The 18,166-nt window shown below is 48.0% G+C and overlaps 1 protein-coding gene across 3 annotated transcripts in view; it reads left to right on the top strand.

Annotated features, from left to right (window-relative positions):
* Positions 1 to 18,166, top strand: part of FANCC (FA complementation group C) — a 190,638-nt gene that overhangs the window by 89,619 nt on the left and 82,853 nt on the right. For all 3 annotated transcript variants that reach the window (XM_075599121.1, XM_075599116.1, XM_075599123.1), the window contains 3 exons: positions 8,613 to 8,726; positions 11,497 to 11,540; positions 13,333 to 13,497. In XM_075599121.1, coding sequence (XP_075455236.1) covers positions 8,613 to 8,726; positions 11,497 to 11,540; positions 13,333 to 13,497 — 323 coding nt within the window. The remainder of the gene's footprint in view (positions 1 to 8,612; positions 8,727 to 11,496; positions 11,541 to 13,332; positions 13,498 to 18,166) is intronic.

Genomic DNA, 18,166 nt, shown 5'->3' with positions numbered 1-18,166 from the left:
AGATACAAACTCCAAGCCGATCGGCATCGTCAGAAGACACCCGAATACAAACCAGGGGATAGGGTGTGGCTCTCAGCCAAGAACATTCGCCTCAAGACCCCTACCCAGAAATTGGCTCCCAAGTTCCTGGGACCTTTCGAAATTCTGGAGCGTATAAACCCAGTGGTATACCGTCTCTGACTGCCCCCCACCATGAAGATTCCCACAGCATTTCATGTGTCTCTTTTGAAGCCCTGCATTCAGAGAACCTGCTTTTTGGCTAACAACCATAGGCCCAAACCTATTTTCATACAGGGACAGCCAGAGTTCGAGGTCCAAGCCATCCTGGACTCCCGGATCTCCAGGGGCCGTCTACAATTCCTGGTGCATTGGAAGGGATACGGTCCGGAGGAGCGATCTGGATTCCACGGGATCAGATCCACGCTCCAACATTGCTCAGACGCTTCCACCTCAAGTTCCCGCATAAACCTTGGATGGATCGCCCTGAGGCCGATCCTCGAGGGGGGGGGGGGGGGTACTGTAAGGAATCAGGGAACACGCCGCTCTCGGCGCTGCCCCTCCTTACCTCATCGTCCGGCCGCGGGTCCCTCCGCTCCTTCTCCTCGCAGCGGAGAACGCATCGCGTCACCCCCCACGGCTCTCCCACACGCCGCCATCGCACTCAATAGGCGCGCTCCGCCCCCACTTACAGGGTGCGCGCCGCATAAGTTAATTTATGCACTGCATCCGGCGGCTAGCACCGCCCACAGGATGCACCGGATGACTCTGGGTTCTGGCTCACGCCCTCCAGCCCATCAGCCTATCACAGGAGGCTCCCCAGCTCACCTCTGCCCTGCCTCCCCCTCTGATTGGGCCACTGTGCTTTATTACCCCTGTAGCTCCAATGCAACCTCGCTCTGCATAGTTTTGTTTGCCTCGTGCTGTTTGGATCCTATGCCCAGCTCCCTCTTACCTTTCAGATCTCGTTACCGAACCGGCTTGTCTACTTACTCTCTCTGGCTCCTCGACCCCGGCAATTTCTTGACCTCGCTTACCTCTCGGACCCATCGAACACGGCTCACGGACCTCTACTACTCGGACCTCTCCTGCCCACGACCCTTGGCTACGGACATCACTACGCTTCTCTCTCTGCGCCCGTTTCTGGCAAGTACTTTGGTTGAACCCTTGTACCCTGGCCTTGGCCACGCTACCAAATCCACATTCCGGGCGGGCTCTCACTACTGCGGGTGAGTGGTCTACTCACTCTCCACCTCCACCTGGGGGTTAGTCTGGTCTGCGGGCAGCACAGCGTGACAAGTGTATGGTATAGTGTGTGTTTAAATACAGTGCTTGACAAATCACCCAAAAATCTACTCGTTGAACCAAAAAATCTACTCACCACCTAGTCCCGTCCCCGTTTTTTTAAAAAGAAATTGAATAAATTCCTAGTAAGAACTAATTACAACATTCATTTTGATGTAACAGTTAATTTATTGTATTACATTTATACTTTACTACAATTAGTCCTTGTTACATAATTACGTGTGTGTGTGTGTGTGTGTGTGTGTGTGTGTCGGTTGACCTCTCTGATCTAGAAAAAAAAAAGCTGTGTGTGCTGTGCACGCGCATAGTAAGTGAAACTTCTTTGACTTTTGTCACAGAAATTGTATTTGTGTTGGTGATGTTTTAATTAAAATTCAAAATACAATTTCATTGACAAAACGCAAATAAATTTGACTTATAATGCGCGTGCTCGGCACACATCCCCTGTATTAGCTATTTGCACTAAATGTGAATTCCTTGTGTGTATGTGTGTCAGTCAGTGTGTGTGTGTGTGTGTGTGTGTGTGTATATATGTGTGTCAGTCAGTGTGTGTGTGTGTGTGTGTGTGTGTCCGTCCGTCCGTCCGTCAGTGTGTGTGTATGTGTGTCAGTCAGTGTGTATGTGTGTCAGTCAGTGTGTGTGTGTGTGTGTGTGTGTGTGTCAGTCAGTGTGTGTGTGTGTCAGTGTGTGTGTGTGTGTGTGTGTATATATGTGTGTCAGTGTGTGTGTGTGTGTGTGTGTCAGTCAATGTGTGTATATGAGTCAGTGTGTGTGTGTGTGTGTGTGTGTGTGTGTGTGTGTGTGTGTGTGTGTGTGTGTCTGTGTGTCAGTCAGTGTGTGTGTGTGGGTGTATGTGTGTCAGTCAGTGTGGGTATGTCTGTCAGTCAGTGTGTGTATGGGAGTCAGTCAGTGTGTGTGTGTGTGTGTGTGTGTGTGTGTGTGTGTGTGTGTGTGTGTGTGTGTGTGTGTGTGTGTCAGCCAGTGTGTGTGTGTGTGTGTGTGGGGGGGGGGTCAGTCAGTGTGTGTGTGTGTGTGTGTCAGTCAGTGTGTGTGTGTGTGTGTGTATGTGTGTCAGTCAGTGTGGGTATGTCTGTCAGTCAGTGTGTGTATGGGAGTCAGTCAGTGTGTGTGTGTGTGTGTGTGTGTGTGTGTGTGTGTGTGTGTGTGTGTGTCAGCCAGTGTGTGTGTGTGTGTGTGTGTGGGGGTCAGTCAGTGTGTCAGTCAGTGTGTGTGTGGGGGGGGTGTTGTGGGGTGTGTGTGTGGGGGAGTCTGTGGGGGCGTGGGTGGGTCAGTCAGTGTGTGTGGGGATGTGGGTGGGTCAGTCAGTGTGTGTGGGGGCGTGGGTGGGTCAGTCAGTGTGTGTGGGGGCGTGGGTGGGTCAGTCAGTGTGTGTGGGGGCGTGGGTGGGTCAGTCAGTGTGTGGGGGCGTGGGTGGGTCAGTCAGTGTGTGTGGGGGTGTGGGTGGGTCAGTCAGTGTGTGTGGGGGCGTGGGTGGGTCAGTCAGTGTGTGTGGGGGCGTGGGTGGGCCAGTCAGTGTGTGTGGGGGCGTGGGTGGGTCAGTCAGTGTGTGTGGGGGCGTGGGTGGGCCAGTCAGTGTGTGTGGGGGCGTGGGTGGGTCAGTCAGTGTGTGTGGGGGCGTGGGTGGGCCAGTCAGTGTGTGTGGGGGCGTGGGTGGGTCAGTCAGTGTGTGTGGGGGCGTGGGTGGGTCAGTCAGTGTGTGTGGGGGCGTGGGTGGGTCAGTCAGTGTGTGTGGGGGCGTGGGTGGGTCAGCAGTGTGTGTGGGGGCGTGGGTGGGTCAGTCAGTCATTGTGTGGGGGCGTGGGTGGGTCAGTCAGTGTGTGTGGGTGGGTCAGTCAGTGTGTGTGGGGGTGTGGGTGGGTCGGTCTGTCAGTGTGTGGGGGCGTGGGTGGGTCAGTCAGTGTGTGTAGGGGTGTGGGTGGGTCAGTCAGTGTGTATGTGTCCAGCTGCAGCCAGGGGCGGGGTGTAACATGGCGCACCACCTCTCTTCCCCCCCCCCCAGGGTGCGTGGGTGGGTGGGTCAGTGTGTGTGCGGGCGTGGGTGGGTCAGTCAGTGTGTGTGGGGGCGTGGGTGGGTCAGTCAGTCAGTGTGTGTGGGGGCGTGGGTGGGTCAGTCAGTGTGTGTGGGGGCGTGGGTGGGTCAGTCAGTGTGTGTGGGGGCGTGGGTGGGTCAGTCAGAATGTGGGGGCGTGTGTGGGTCAGTCAGTGTGTGTGGGGGCGTGGGTGGGTCAGTCAGTGTGTGTGGGGGCGTGGGTGGGTCAGTCAGTGTGTGGGGGTGTGGGTGAGTCAGTGTGTGTGGGGGCATGGGTGGATCAGTCAGTGTGTGTGGGGGCGTGGGTGGGTCAGTCAGTGTGTGTGGGGGCGTGGGTGGGTCAGTCAGTCATTGTGTGGGGGCGTGGGTGGGTCAGTCAGTGTGTGTGGGGGTGTGGGTGGGTCGGTCTGTCAGTGTGTGGGGGCGTGGGTGGGTCAGTCAGTGTGTGTAGGGGTGTGGGTGGGTCAGTCAGTGTGTGTAGGGGTGTGGGTGGGTCAGTCAGTGTGTATGTGTCCAGCTGCAGCCAGGGGCGGGGTGTAACATGGCGCACCACCTCTCTTCCCCCCCCCTTACGCAAATTCTGCACACACCCCCACACCACCCCCCCCCCCCCCCGAGCGCAAATTCTGCACCCCCCCGAGCCCCTGTGCCACGCGGGTTGCGCCAGGGGGCGTCAGTGGAGGGTTGAATGGTGCCGCTGCCAATGGGCGTTAGGAGCGTGTGGGTGGAACGACGCCGCTGCCAGCCGCTTCTGCGCATGTGTGGCGTCCGTCAGCGGCACCATCACAACTGCGCATGCGCGGCATGTCAGCGGTCGTGGAACAGTTAAGCGGGCCGTTAGGAGCCGCCACATATGTCAGCAGCCGGGTAGGGGTGGGGGGTGTGTGTGTGGGGGGGTGTGTGGGGGGGTGTGTGGGGGTGCGGCGGCGATTAGGAGCGGCGCCAGCGGCTATTGCCGCCGCCGCCACTGTATGTGACAGGGGACGTGTGAGCGGAGTGGCGTCCATTACGTGACGTCACTTCCGTTTCACATTTCGCCCCCATCTATCCTGTTTTGTTCTACCAGGACTAGGTGCCACGAAAGAAATTTCACTTCAAAAAGCCACATGTGAATGACTACTTTCCTGAACCCCTTAACCAGTGTCTGGTTGTCCCCGCTTCACAATTTCTAAAGCAGCAATCCCACTTGGAATCTTACCTGATCCGCAGTCCGTCAATGTCCAGTTACCCCCATTCCCGCAATGTTATATGTTGGAGGGGAGGTGTTCCCTACCTGTCTTCTGGGTTTGGGGATTCCGATGTCTCCCGTGTGAAGCTTGGGAGTCAGATCTGGAAGAAAGCAGTATAGGTTATTTCAGTGTAGGTATAGGGCAGCTAAGATATATAGGGTAAATAAGATATCCAGATACAGAGTGTGTGTGACACAGTGTGAGACAGAGAGGCAGAGTGTGAGACAGAGAGGCAGAGTGTGAGACAGAGAGGCAGAGTGTGAGACAGAGAGGCAGAGTGTGAGACAGAGAGGCAGAGTGTGAGACAGAGAGGCAGAGTGTGAGACAGAGAGGCAGAGTGTGAGACAGAGAGGCAGAGTGTGAGACAGAGAGGCAGAGTGTGAGACAGAGAGGCAGAGTGTGAGACAGAGGCAGAGTGTGAGACAGAGGCAGAGTGTGAGACAGAGAGGCAGAGTGTCAGAGACAGAGAGGCAGAGTGTCAGAGACAGAGAGGCAGAGTGTCAGAGACAGAGAGAGAGTGTCAGAGACAGAGAGAGAGTGTCAGAGACAGAGAGAGAGTGTCAGAGACAGAGAGAGAGTGTCAGAGACAGAGAGGCAGAGTGTCAGAGACAGAGAGAGAGTGTCAGAGACAGAGAGAGAGTGTCAGAGACAGAGAGAGAGTGTCAGAGACAGAGAGAGAGTGTCAGAGACAGAGAGAGAGTGTCAGAGACAGAGAGAGAGTGTCAGAGACAGAGAGAGAGTGTCAGAGACAGAGAGAGAGTGTCAGAGACAGAGAGAGAGTGTCAGAGACAGAGTGTCAGAGACAGAGTGTCAGAGACAGAGAGAGTGTCAGAGACAGAGAGAGTGTCAGAGACAGAGAGAGTGTCAGAGACAGAGAGAGTGTCAGAGACAGAGAGAGTGTCAGAGACAGAGTCAGAGACAGAGACAGAGAGAGTGTCAGAGACAGAGACAGAGAGAGTGTCAGAGACAGAGACAGAGAGAGTGTCAGAGACAGAGACAGAGAGAGTGTCAGAGACAGAGACAGAGAGAGTGTCAGAGACAGAGAGAGTGTCAGAGACAGAGACAGAGAGAGTGTCAGAGACAGAGACAGAGAGAGTGTCAGAGACAGAGAGAGTGTCAGAGACAGAGACAGAGAGAGTGTCAGAGACAGAGACAGAGAGAGTGTCAGAGACAGAGACAGAGAGAGTGTCAGAGACAGAGAGAGAGAGAGAGAGAGAGTGTGAGACAGAGAGTGTATATATATTACAGTATTCTGGCAGCTGGACACTGTAGTAAAGGCAGGCTTATGCCCTGTGCCAGCCAGATGTGAACACGTAGGACAAGGGTCTCAAACTCAGTCCTCAAGGGCCACCAACAGCCCACGTTTTATAGATATCCCTGCTACAGCACAGGTGGCACAGTCTTGGACTGAACCACTGATTAAACCACCTGTGCTGAAGCAGGGATATCCATTAAAGCTGGCCTGTTGGTGGCCCGTGAGGACTGAGTTTGAGACCCCTGGCGTAGGATATGCATAGGAGACGGCTCAAAGGAATGTGTGAACAAAGTGGGATATGTACTTGCTATACAACACAAGTATTGACCATTATACCAATACAGGTATAATGGTTGTAATGTTCTGACACGAAATACACTTTTAAGTGTAGAAATATGGGTTTCAGCATGAAAAAAAGGAAATGGGAATGATGTCAGCTTCTTGCAATGTAACCTTTTGATAAATCGCCTACAATCTTGCTTCAGCAATAATCCTCATGAAAAGGAATAATTTAAGAAAATATGTGTACTTATTTCCTGTATCTGTATATGGCTATGCATTTTCCTTTTGAATTGTATCTTCGTAGCATTACACTGCCCCCTTCTGGCCATATTGTGCTTTTCAGATTCGAATGTCGAAAAGACTTTGCATATTTAAGGGCAGCATAAAGACAGAACACTGCAGTGGTGCTTTGTTAATGTAATAAAAATGCTAATGAAAGTTTGTTTTGACACACTGCACCATATTCTGCTTTCGTCACCTTGATGCGCATTGTTACTTAGGGAATTTATGCCACCTAAGCTCGGACATATGAAACGTTGACTCCCAGAATTTGAGACATTCCTATTACAATGTGTCATGAACAGTAACTGCAAACAGGGTTATGTAGATCGGATGTTTTTGGATCAAGGATAAAAATGTATATAAAATTAATATATTGATGAAAACGAATGACATTATTTGGTATTAATATGGGTACAAATTGCAGTTTATATACATTTGATAAATTATTTGTTGATTATTATGAATGTGAATCACTTTTATTTAGTTAATGCTAAATGGATTTACATGTGTGTATGTTGTTTGTCCTTAGTCCTTGAGATTTATTGATACACAAAGCATTTTGTAGGAATTATTTTTGTATTTGTCATTGTTAGAAACATGGTTATTTTTATTTCATTCTATAATGGGACGCAAGGTGGGCAGTTGTAGTTAAGGAGGTATTTAAGATCTCCCGTGAAATGCTGCTGTCCCCTGACAAATCGAGGTATCACAAACCGCATTGATGTCATCACGTAACCAATACGCGTTGTCGTTTCATCACGTGACCCGGATTTTGCGTCCTAGTGCTACAGAAACAGGCCATTTTGTTATGCGTGCAGACATTCCCTTGTGGAGCTGAACTACATCTTTGGGGTAGACCAGAACGCTGCTTCTGGGAGGCATGGAGAATTTGGAGTCCTGTTTTGGACATAAGCACACCTTGCATGTCAGCATTGGAAAGATAAATGTGTAAGGATACAGAATATCCACACTGACTTGTTTTATGTACAGTATATTGAGATACATTTTTACTTCACCTTTTTGGTACATAAAAAGTTATTTTATACTTACATTTCTGTTCTGGTGCACATTTTTCCCCAGGAAATGTTGATAAGGATAGGTAACGCGACAAGTAGTACTATTTATTTTGTTGTGCGTTGGCGCCTGTTATTTTTATCTATGCAATAGATAAAGAATCGTATATTATACAGTATATAGAAGTTCTTGAATTTATGGTGTTGGTTTGTTATGGTTTTTTTTTCTTATCTGGGCATTTTAGTTTTTAGCATGAGTTTGTTTTGTTAAATGCACCAGAGTGCCATTACTACTACACTACTTTGTGATTTAGATTTAATAGAGTGTGTATAACTCTTTGGCGGTGAGTTTTCGTAGAGTTATGTTGTTGCATTTCCCTGTGTTACAGTATTAATAGCTATTTAGGCTGTTCTTTTCAGCATTATATAATATTCATAGGTAGGAGATCAAATATGGATCTACAGTTACATTTCGGTTACTGTAGATATCACTAATACTTTGGATTTTAATATAAAGAGGTTAGTGCTTCGACAACAGACGAAACCTGGCACACCGTTGTATGTAATGTATGCAGCATTGATCTTTATTTAACTAACGATGATGAATAAAGAATAGTTCATTGACTGGCCTGCAGGTTTACTTGGTAATGTAAACCAAGAATTGTGCGTGAAGCTGTTTCAGGTACAGGGTCTTAGGCTGGGGCCATGGTACTGCAGACCGTGCGGAGGCGTCCACACGCTGAGCGAACAGACTGCCTTAATGCAGCATTCGCGTTCATGCGGTGTACGGCCCCATGCGCCCGGGAGGGGGCGTGCGTTGCGCAAGTTATCAGTTCAAACTGTTTTCTTGGTTCGGCAGGACGGTCACGTGAGTGGTTCGCCCAATGAGGACGAACCAGCTCTGTGACGCCCCTAGGAACGCCCGTCCACCATGGCCAGGGAAAGCACCCGCTTACCTCACCCTCCGCACACCTCCACGCGGGCGAAGGCACCATGGCCCCAGCCTAAGGGGTTTGATGATTACTTACAGTAGTAATATTTTTGCAATCCGTTAGTCTTGTTGCTCTACACTTTTGTATAACTGTGTTGTAATGAAACAAGAGAGAGCTTGCAGAATTAATTCACTTGAATTTAGAATGTACCGTACAGGTAAATGCTCTTTGAATAATTCCGCTATTGTCTGTCCCTTCTTTTCCAAGAACTTGCTGTGTCATCTCTTTTCCTCATCTGAACTGGGAAGTCGTGAAGAATTTACCTCCATTGACTCACTTGGATGTACAACTGCAGACTACTATGGCAAGCTTTTCAAGAATGTAAGGATTTCTCATGTTGTTATTAGAGACCTTCTTTTGTCATCATCAGATTCAGGTTATGGAGCACTATAAAAGTATAAAACAGAGAAAGTTGTACTGTGTTCTATAAAAGTATTTAGTACAGGCAGTGATCCTAGAAATAAATGCCACATTTTAGTCTAAATACCCTGATAGATATATATATATATTTGTAACAACAAAGAAAGCTTTCTTTGTTGTTACAAAATTATTTCAACCTTTAGCACCACTGTCTAGTATTATTTATATTATATATTGACAGTATTGTGGACACCAGTAATTTATTGTGCTGAGGCGGTATTCTTTTGTGTATCTTTATATATATATATATATATATATATATATATATATATATATATATATTATATTATATATATATATATATATATATATATTATATTATATATATATATATATATATATATATATATATATATATATATATATATATATATGTTTGTGGTTACTTTCAGTTCATGATCCACTTTAGGTTATACAGTCCTAAATGAATAATAGGATGTATCAAGTTGCTCTGTGTAGATTTGGTGCAACTCTGAGTGTTAAGTAGACAGGTCTTCAGAACACATGTAGAAAAAAATCAGAAACCTTCATAGTATAGCAATTTTAAAAAGTTTTATCAAAATGCATATATGTATATCTTTATTTAAATAGCGCTATCCATATAGCAGTAATACACATGACATAATAATAACACACAATGGGAATAAGCGCTTCAGACACAAGTAACATTAGGAAAAGGAGTCACTGCTCCAAACAGCTTACAATGTAAGTGGTAAGTAGGAAGAACTTGCAGAGATGGTGGGAAGGTGTTCTGGTAACTGTATCTGCAAGGGACCATGGTCAGTGCATATGAGATGTCAAGTGCCAGCAAATGGAGCTACTCATATGCTTTATTAAAGAGGTGTGTTTTAAGATGGGTCTTAAAGGTGGAGAGAGAGGGTGCCAGTCGGATATTGGGGGGAAGACATTCCAGAGGTGTGGGGCAGTGAGTGAACAAGGTTGTAGGCGGGAGAGGGCTTTAGATACAAAAGGGATACTGTAGACTGAAGACATCCTTAACCAGAACGCAAGAGTCGGGCAGGTGTATAGACAGAAATTAGTGCTGAGATATAAGAAGGAGCAGAAGAGTGTATAGCCTTAAAAGAGAGGAGGAGAATTATGTAAGTAATAAGGAATTTAATAGCATGCCAGGAGAGGGATTTCAGCAGGATGCGAGAGGGATTTCAGAGAGACGCGTTTCTGAGAGACGCTGATTCTAGCAGCAGCGTTTAGGATAGATTGAAGGGGAGACCGGAAGGCCAGACATTAGAAGGTTACAATAGTCGAGACGGGAGAGAATGAGGGTCTGTGTTAGAGTTTTAGCAGGAGAGCGACAGAGGAAAGGGCGTATCTTTGCAATGTTACGGACGAAAAATTGCAGGTTTTAGCTACATTGTGAATGTGAGAGGAGAATGTGAGGGAGGAGTCAAATGTGACACCTAGGATGTGTACTTGTGATAGTGGGTGTATTACAGTGCGCCCAACAATAATGTAGAAGGGGGCAGTAGGACCAGGCTTTTGAGGAAGTATGAGGAGTTCTCCATCTTTAACATGTTAACTTTAAGGCGGCGGAGGGCCATCCAGGATGATATAGCGGAGAGACATTCAGAGACTTTGGTCTGTACAGCAGGTGTAATGTCAGGGGATGAAAAGTAAATTTGTGTGTCGTCAGCATAGAGGTGATATTTAAACCCAAGAGATGTGATTGGGTCACCTAGAGAGAGTGTGTAAAGAGAAAAGAGAAGAGGTCAGGACAGAGCCCTGGGGTACTCTCACAGTGAGATTGACAGGGGCGGTGGTGTTAGAAAACAAGACACTGAAAGTACGGTGGGAGAGGTAAGATGAAATCCAGGACAGAGCTCTGTTACAGATACCAAGTGTTGCTAATCTACTCAACAACGCTGATTTAGTGAGCGCATAGCAACAGTAAAGCATGCCCTTGTGCCGCTTTCTTGTGAGCAAGGCACACTAGCTGTTAGTTAAAACACAGGGCTTCTCAGATTCAGCTTATGTTGGATTCCTGCAGCATTGTTGGCCAGTTAAAGGCCCTCTAGTGGGCCCTTGAGCTCTTACTGAAAATAAATCTGAAATAAAATCATACACAAAAAAATCAACCACACACGTTGCCTCAATGTGTTTCATAGCGGCGAGCGTGAGCGCGCCCGCTCAGCGCCACCCTGGCCGAGGCCTTAGTATCTATTAAAAACAGTCAAATATTCCCCTATCCCTCTCCTACTGTATATATGTCTTTTTTGTTTTTATTAGTAGTGTTAAAGTTATTATAATTATTATTATTTTTGAAGTGTATTGTTGATTTTATTATGTTGGTTTTGTTGTTCCCCACCCATTCCTTTTTTTTTATTTTGCATCCACCCCCTACCTCAGAGAACAAATAAAAACAGTTTGAAACAAAAACAAAAAAGGTAACATAACTACAGCACGAGGCACTTTATTTTAGTAACAGCGCAATCCTGGTTATGTGACTGGGGGAATTACGGTAAAGGGGTTTTAGGGGGATTGTTTTTTTCATTTATGTCATAATTTTGTCTATCGATTAAATTCAAAGTTGTGGTTTTTGTTCTCATCCGCGCTCTCACCTTGCAAAAGAATAAAAGAGTCAATTGAAATGACTTGTATAAAATGGCAACACTTTGGGATTGTTTTAATTGTGTCACTGATTTTTGTTTTACAGACCATCTCATCGTTGATTAAACAGCTTAAAGGAAATCCGCTAAAGTAGGTGCCTTTTGTAAGGCAAACCCTTGGGGTTCAGGCTTTTTTTTGCCTTATTGGGACTGATGTATTTAGATGCATGTGCACTGCACAACCAATAAAAAAAAAAAAGCGTGTGTGCACCGAACACGCGCACTTTAAGTGAAACTTCTTTGTCTTTTGTCACAGAAATTGTGTTTGTGATGGTGACGTTTTTAATAAAAAATCAAAAGACAATTTCAGTGACAACAAGCAAAGAAGTTTGACTTAGAACACGCGAATTAGCTATTTGCACTTCTATATTTATACGAACTGGAAATATTTGGAAACCGTAAGAGAACCGCAAAGGAGGTTGCAAAATCTCATATTTTAACGACTTTAACTTTCCCCATACTGTATTGACATAGAAGTGCAGCCACAGCTTGAACGGGCGTTGGCAAAGCATGCATGCAGTCTCAAAATCCGTGTCACCCTGTTTAAGAGTCTATAATATAGACTCTATATGATGGTTGACTTTTTAATTTGACATATTTATTGGATGACCGTAACATTCGCAAAAATCTATGGCGTCGGCATCAACTTTATTTCCGGGACATTCGCACAAACTCCAGTACAAATACCTACAGTTTCAAACGAGTTAGGAAATTTTGAAAGAAATTTGATAAGCGGGCGAATTGTTTTTACGCAAATAGTGATGGGCCTAGGTTTGCAAACGTGGAAAACGCGACCGCTCACACGAACGCCACCAGTGTCACAGTTTGCCATTAGTTGACGAAGGCAAATGTGCTTGACGCAGCCGTTAACCTTTGTGGGTTTCCCCATATTGTCAATGAAACGTATAAAAACGGCAACTGTTTATATAAGCCAAAATGTTAGGGTCAATCCAAGCAGCACGTAAACATTTTTTTGTTTTAATACATGCAGCCTTTGATTACCTTTATTGAAAATGAATTACCTACAGTAAGCTGCCAATTAATTAGTTCTCCTGTGATCGATCAGCACAGATCCTGCTTCCCTGGGTTCACTTAATGGCTGCCTTCCAGTTTCAATCAATCCTTCAGTGAGTGTAACTCAGCAGCTACAATGTATCCATATAACATTACCTATTGTTACAGTACAGCTCAAAAAGCTGGGAACAAACAAAAGCAAAGAGAGTGGCATGTTTTGTTTTTGCATGTTTCTGTGAGTTCCCACTGGGAGCTCACACTTCAGGACACTCCTGCGGACCGCTGACGGGATTACAGTTGCACATCACTTTTACGGGACAGCGATAGCACGGATATCCATAGCTATTGGCTGCTGGGAACAAATATCACACGCAGGAAAGTGTTGCAAAGATCTTGCACTGGTTGGAAGGTGTTATAAAGATCAAAGGATGCTCAGTATATTAAAACTCATTACAAAAGGCATTTGCAAACTTCAATCAGATGTTTGCTAAACATTTTACCTTCTTAGCATGTTTAGTCGGACGTCCACAAAACGAACTCTGACAGGAATAACTCACATTGCAACCGTCTCGTTTGTACTATGTTTGTAAATATGGGCAAATGTTTTGGGGGCAGTTTTGTTGGTATTCTTCCCTATGATTTGGCTGTTGAGGTCATGATGCAAGACCACTATGCTACTGTAAGATGGCTTATGGTAGAGTAGTCCAAGCTCTGTCTTAACTGGCTACTAGCAGGATCCAAACCTCGTTGTAAATTCGAAACGTGCCTTATACCTTCTGTGTTACACATGTAATAGAGCTAATAATGGTATTTTACAGTTCTCTTGTATGAAAAACATTATTGAGATGAATATATTTTTTTCTCCCCAGGCTCTCGGCAGATCACGTACGCGCCATGTCTGTTACGTGTGTCCCTATTCTCACACTGCCTGAGGTAGCCCCGTTACTTGAAGCGCTCCTTGCCTACCATGGGTCTGAGCCAAAAGAGGTCCTTGATGATCAGTTTTTAGATCATGTAAATGACGCTGTTCTGCGGTAAGTAGAGCGGACGGGTATGTCTGTGTTTTTCTGACTTCTGTTTTTTTTTTTTACTTTTTGAGAGAGAGGAAAAAAAGGATTTTTCATAATGATACTGAATTGAAAAGTATCCTCATTGTCTTTTAATAGAACAAGATTAGAGATTTATTCATAGACAAAATGTACGTGTCACACCACCATGTTACATTCTCTCTCCCCCCCATGTTACATTCTCTCTCCCCCCATGTTACATTCTCTCTCCCCCCTATGTTACATTCTCTCTCCCCCCCATGTCACGTTCTCTCCCCCCATGTTACGTTCTTTCCCCCCCTGTCACGTTCTTTCCCCCCCATGTTACATTCTCTCTCCCCCATGTTACATTCTCTCTCCCCCATGTTACATTCTGTCTCCCCCCCATGTTACATTCTCTCTCCCCCATGTTACATTCTCTCTCCCCCCCATGTTACATTCTCTCTCCCCCCATGTTACGTTCTCTCTCCCCCCCATGTTACATTCTCTCTCCCCCCCAATGTCACGTTTTCTCCCCCCCATGTCAAATTCTCTCTCTCCCCATGTCACTTTGTCTCCCCAATTTTACGTTCTCCCCGTGTCACTTTCTCCCTCCAATGTCATGTTCTCCCCCTGGTCACGTTCTCTCTCCCCACGTGACATTCTCCCCCATGTCACGTTCTCTCTCCCCTTCCACGTCACGCACTCTCCCCCTCCTACGTTACGCACTCTACGTCTCCCATGCCACGCACTCTCCCCCTCCCATATGTAACTCTCGCTCCCTCCCCCATGTCATTCTTCCCCTCAGGTCACCGTTCCCCCCATGTGTATATATTTCTGTTTCAGCTGCAATAGGTTGCTTACCAAGCTTTGCTCAGCTAAAAAAAAAAAATGAGAGCGGACACTAATATAATACTTTTCCTTGGCTTCCCGTGTGTTCTGCAGTTAAATCATACACATTTGTGAATTAAATAGCCAATAATACTATATATGACATACGCTTAATGTTACCTTAGGTATGAGCTAACCTTTATCCACATTACAAGTACAGTATGTTCCACTAGCCCTTTACCTTATTAAAGAAGGTAAGAACTTGAATAGAAACGTGCATGTGTCAGGCCTAATTAATCTCTACTTTATATGTTCACTAGCTGAGAGCCACGGCGTTGCCCGGGATGTTTGTGGTGTGGGTGTGGCATTTGGGTGGGGAGTGGTCCACGCGGCCCATGTGCTGTGGTAGTGCTGCTGTGGCTGTACTGATGGTGATTGTATCGGTGTGCTGATTTGGGAGGGTTTGGTGCTGATGTGGGGGTGCGGATGTGTGTGTGCCGATGGGGGAGGTGCAAAGGTGGCGATGTGTGGGTGCTGATGGTGTTGATGGGGGCTGGGAATGGCGGGGAGCCGAGAATGCCAGTGTGCTGGGGGGGCATGGGATACCGGTGTGCTGATGTGGTGGTGCTGGGGATAGTGTGTGTGTGTGTATACATGTTTGTGTGTATACATTGTATGTGTGTGTGTGTGTGTGTGTGTGTATACATGTGTGGGGGGGGAGGTGAAGGGGGTGGGGGGTGGAATGGAGGTGAAGGGGGAGGGTGGAATGGAGGTGAAGGGGGGGTGGAGGGGAGGTGAAGGGGGTGTGGAGGGGAGGTGGAGGGGAGGTGAAGGGGGGGTGGAGGGGAGGTGGAGGGGGGGTTGAGGGAGGCGAGGGGTGGGTGAGGGGGGGTGAGGGGTGGGTGAGGGGAGGTGAAGGCCGCTCCCTCACCCGTCCGGCCGCTCACTCACCCGTCCGGCCGCTCCCTCACCCGTCCGGCAGCTCCCTCAGCCGTCCGGCAGCTCCCTCAGCCGTCCGGAAGCTCCCCCGTGGATCTGAGCCAGGAGGCAGCTTGTTGTGGCCGCTCCCCCGCTGTGTCCCGGGCGCTCACTCCCCCGCTGACTGTAGCGGCGCCGGGGGGGGGGAGGGGGGTGAGGGGAGGTGAAGGGGGGTGAGGGGTGGGTGAGGGGAGGTGAAGGGGGGTGAGGGGGGGGTGAGGGTTGGGTGAAGGGGGGTGAGGGGAGGTGAAGGCCGCTCACTCACCCGTCCGGAAGCTCCCACATGGATCTGAGGCGGGAGGCAGCTTGTTGTGGCCGCTCCCCCGCTGTGTCCCGGGCACTCGCTCCCCCGCTGACTGTAGCGGCGGCGGGGGGGCTGAAAGCGCGGGAGACACGGGGAGAGGAGGAGGTGCGCGCGGGTGTGGAGGCTGATGTTCGGGGAGGAAGAGGCGGAGGCTCCGGGACCGGCGGGTATGTGAGCCCCACCCCCCCGGGTTATACGTGTGTGTGTGTGTGTGTGTGTGTGTGTGTGTGTGTCCCTGTGTGTGTGTTTGTGTCCCTGTGTGTGTGTTTGTGTCCTTTGGCCCGTCACTCCGCCTCAGGCCAATGAGAGGTGTGCGGGGGCGGCCCAAGGGACCAATGAGATTTCCCCTAGGGACACCGGACATCCAGGCAGGCAGGCAGGCATGCATGCATGCATGCATACAGTGCTTTCACTAATATAGTATAAGATCAGTGTCCCAAAAATGTGGTTAGTAACACAAAATATGTGGCTAATTCTGAGAGTAACAATATAAATGTTTCGTTTTATCAGGGTTATAAGTGGTTCATATTTCTACATTTGTTTGTCACTGTTTGCAAACGAATGGATTTACCCTCCAACAGAAGTTAAACATGTTGCCATACTGCCATCACCAAATAGTCCCCGCAGCATCTCAAAGCTCTTTCAAATGACAGCTTTCCCTCTGGGTGTAGTTCCCCTATCTACTGTATGCCTGGCCTAACCGTTATACAGTCAGATTAGAGCAACTTTATTCTACGCAGTCATTCTATGGTGTTTAACTAAAGTGATGAAACACTATTGAGGTACTTATAGCAGCACTTCTGTCAACATTTTTTTGTGTGTGTTTATTTGTAATAGGTTTGAAGCAGGGGGTCTTCGAAGCTGAACCGTGTTTATTTCAGCTCCGGGGTCCCCCTGCTTCCAGAGATACTTACCTCGAAGGGGGTGTTGGAGTTTAAATGTCCCGCGACACGTGGGCCTATCAAAAGACACAAGGGAGGACGTCACAGCTTTGTATTGGGATGCAAGATATTTAAAGCCACCATTTCGATAGCCCTGACTAGCTTTGTCTGAGCTGCTACCAGCACACCCTTCTGAGGTAAATATCTCAGGAAGTAGGGGGTACCCGGAGCTGAAATTAACGCAGATCATCTCTGGAGAACCCCTGCTTCAAACCTGTGTATCCATGTATCCTCTTGGCTACTAATCTGAACCGCCTAACACATAAGACCTGGTACCAGTGCAGGCAGTATTAGGGTTAATCTGGGCTCCACTGCAGTAACAACTCCCTGTCCTGTCTTCCCCACTATCATTGGTGGACACTCGGCAATCCTGTAGGCCTCAGAGATACAGTACAGCGATGAGAGTACAGGTAACAGTGAAATCTCCCAGAGGGTGGGGGAACACCTGTTACATTTCGAGGCGCTGCTGAGATTGTAATCAGGACAGGCTTTTTTCAGTAAGAGAAAGGACGGACTCTTGCCCAGCAAGAGGCCAACTTCCCCGCCAGTGGAACTGCAGCATGTGCTGCACCCTAGTATGTTCTAGTTCATGCCATCTAAAGGACTGATGTGTAGGACACCTGGAGGTTTTTTTTGGGATCCTGGGGACCCAGAAACTTTGGAAGGGGACTAGAGCATCACGGTACAAACAGAGGGTGTTCACAGTGTGGCGGGTAGTGTCCGAGGAGGGGCGCTTGATCCGCAGGCAGCCTGAACCTCCGTTTGAGGTGCTACAGCCATGCCAACGTGGGCCCCAGCACGGAGACGCAGTGTGTTATATTTGAACTGTCCATGTGTATAGTGTCCTAGGGGACTCTTGCCCAGCAAGGGACCACCTTCCCCGGCAGGGGAGCTGCAGCACATGAAAGGAGCGGTTCCTGCCAAAATCGGGAGGACCGCGTGGTGAAGTTTGCAAAGTTGCAAGCTTTCTGTTGCAAAATTGTGATTGGTTCGGCACGAAACCGAAGCTCCGCCCACAGTAAGGACTGGGTTCCGCACCACAGACGTCAACACTCTTCTGGTGTAACCTGATGTGGTCATCACGGAGGCGACCGGTGATGCGGTGGAGGACCTTGATACACCTGCTCCGGTGAGTAAGGCCCCGACTGACTTATTCTTGCAGCGGCACCATGACCGAGCTGAGGCCAGAGGATATAAGGCCCCTACAGACCCTGACCAGCATAAAGTGTTGGCTGTAACAGACCTCGGTAGGCCTAATTTGCTTGGCACTTCTGAACACACTGCTGTGCCTAAGGCTTCCACAGACATTGCCCAGGACAATCAAAGGATGCCGAAATCTTCCCAGGAAATGCAGAAACTGGGCTGGCTTTGATGATGATCCTGCTGGGGGGTGGGAACAACAGTATGTGTTGTTTTCCACAGAAGGATCTGTTAGGTCAGAAAGGTCAGGAACACCCTCTAGGACAGTTTCCGAGTCTGATCTGTCCAGTGCATATGTGGGGAAAGTATTGCCGTGGTGGGACCCCATGTTTCAAGGGTATGTTCATCATATGAACCGGACACGGGTCTTGCTGCTCAGTGGGGATATTGTGGATCATTGGTGGGAGAAAGGAGAGTTCTCTGA

The sequence above is a fragment of the Ascaphus truei genome, chromosome 1 (genome assembly GCF_040206685.1).
Source record: "Ascaphus truei isolate aAscTru1 chromosome 1, aAscTru1.hap1, whole genome shotgun sequence".
Classification (NCBI taxonomy): Eukaryota; Metazoa; Chordata; class Amphibia; order Anura; family Ascaphidae; genus Ascaphus; species Ascaphus truei.
The sequence above is the reverse complement of the archived record's forward strand: the minus strand, read 5'-3'. Positions and strand labels throughout refer to the sequence as shown.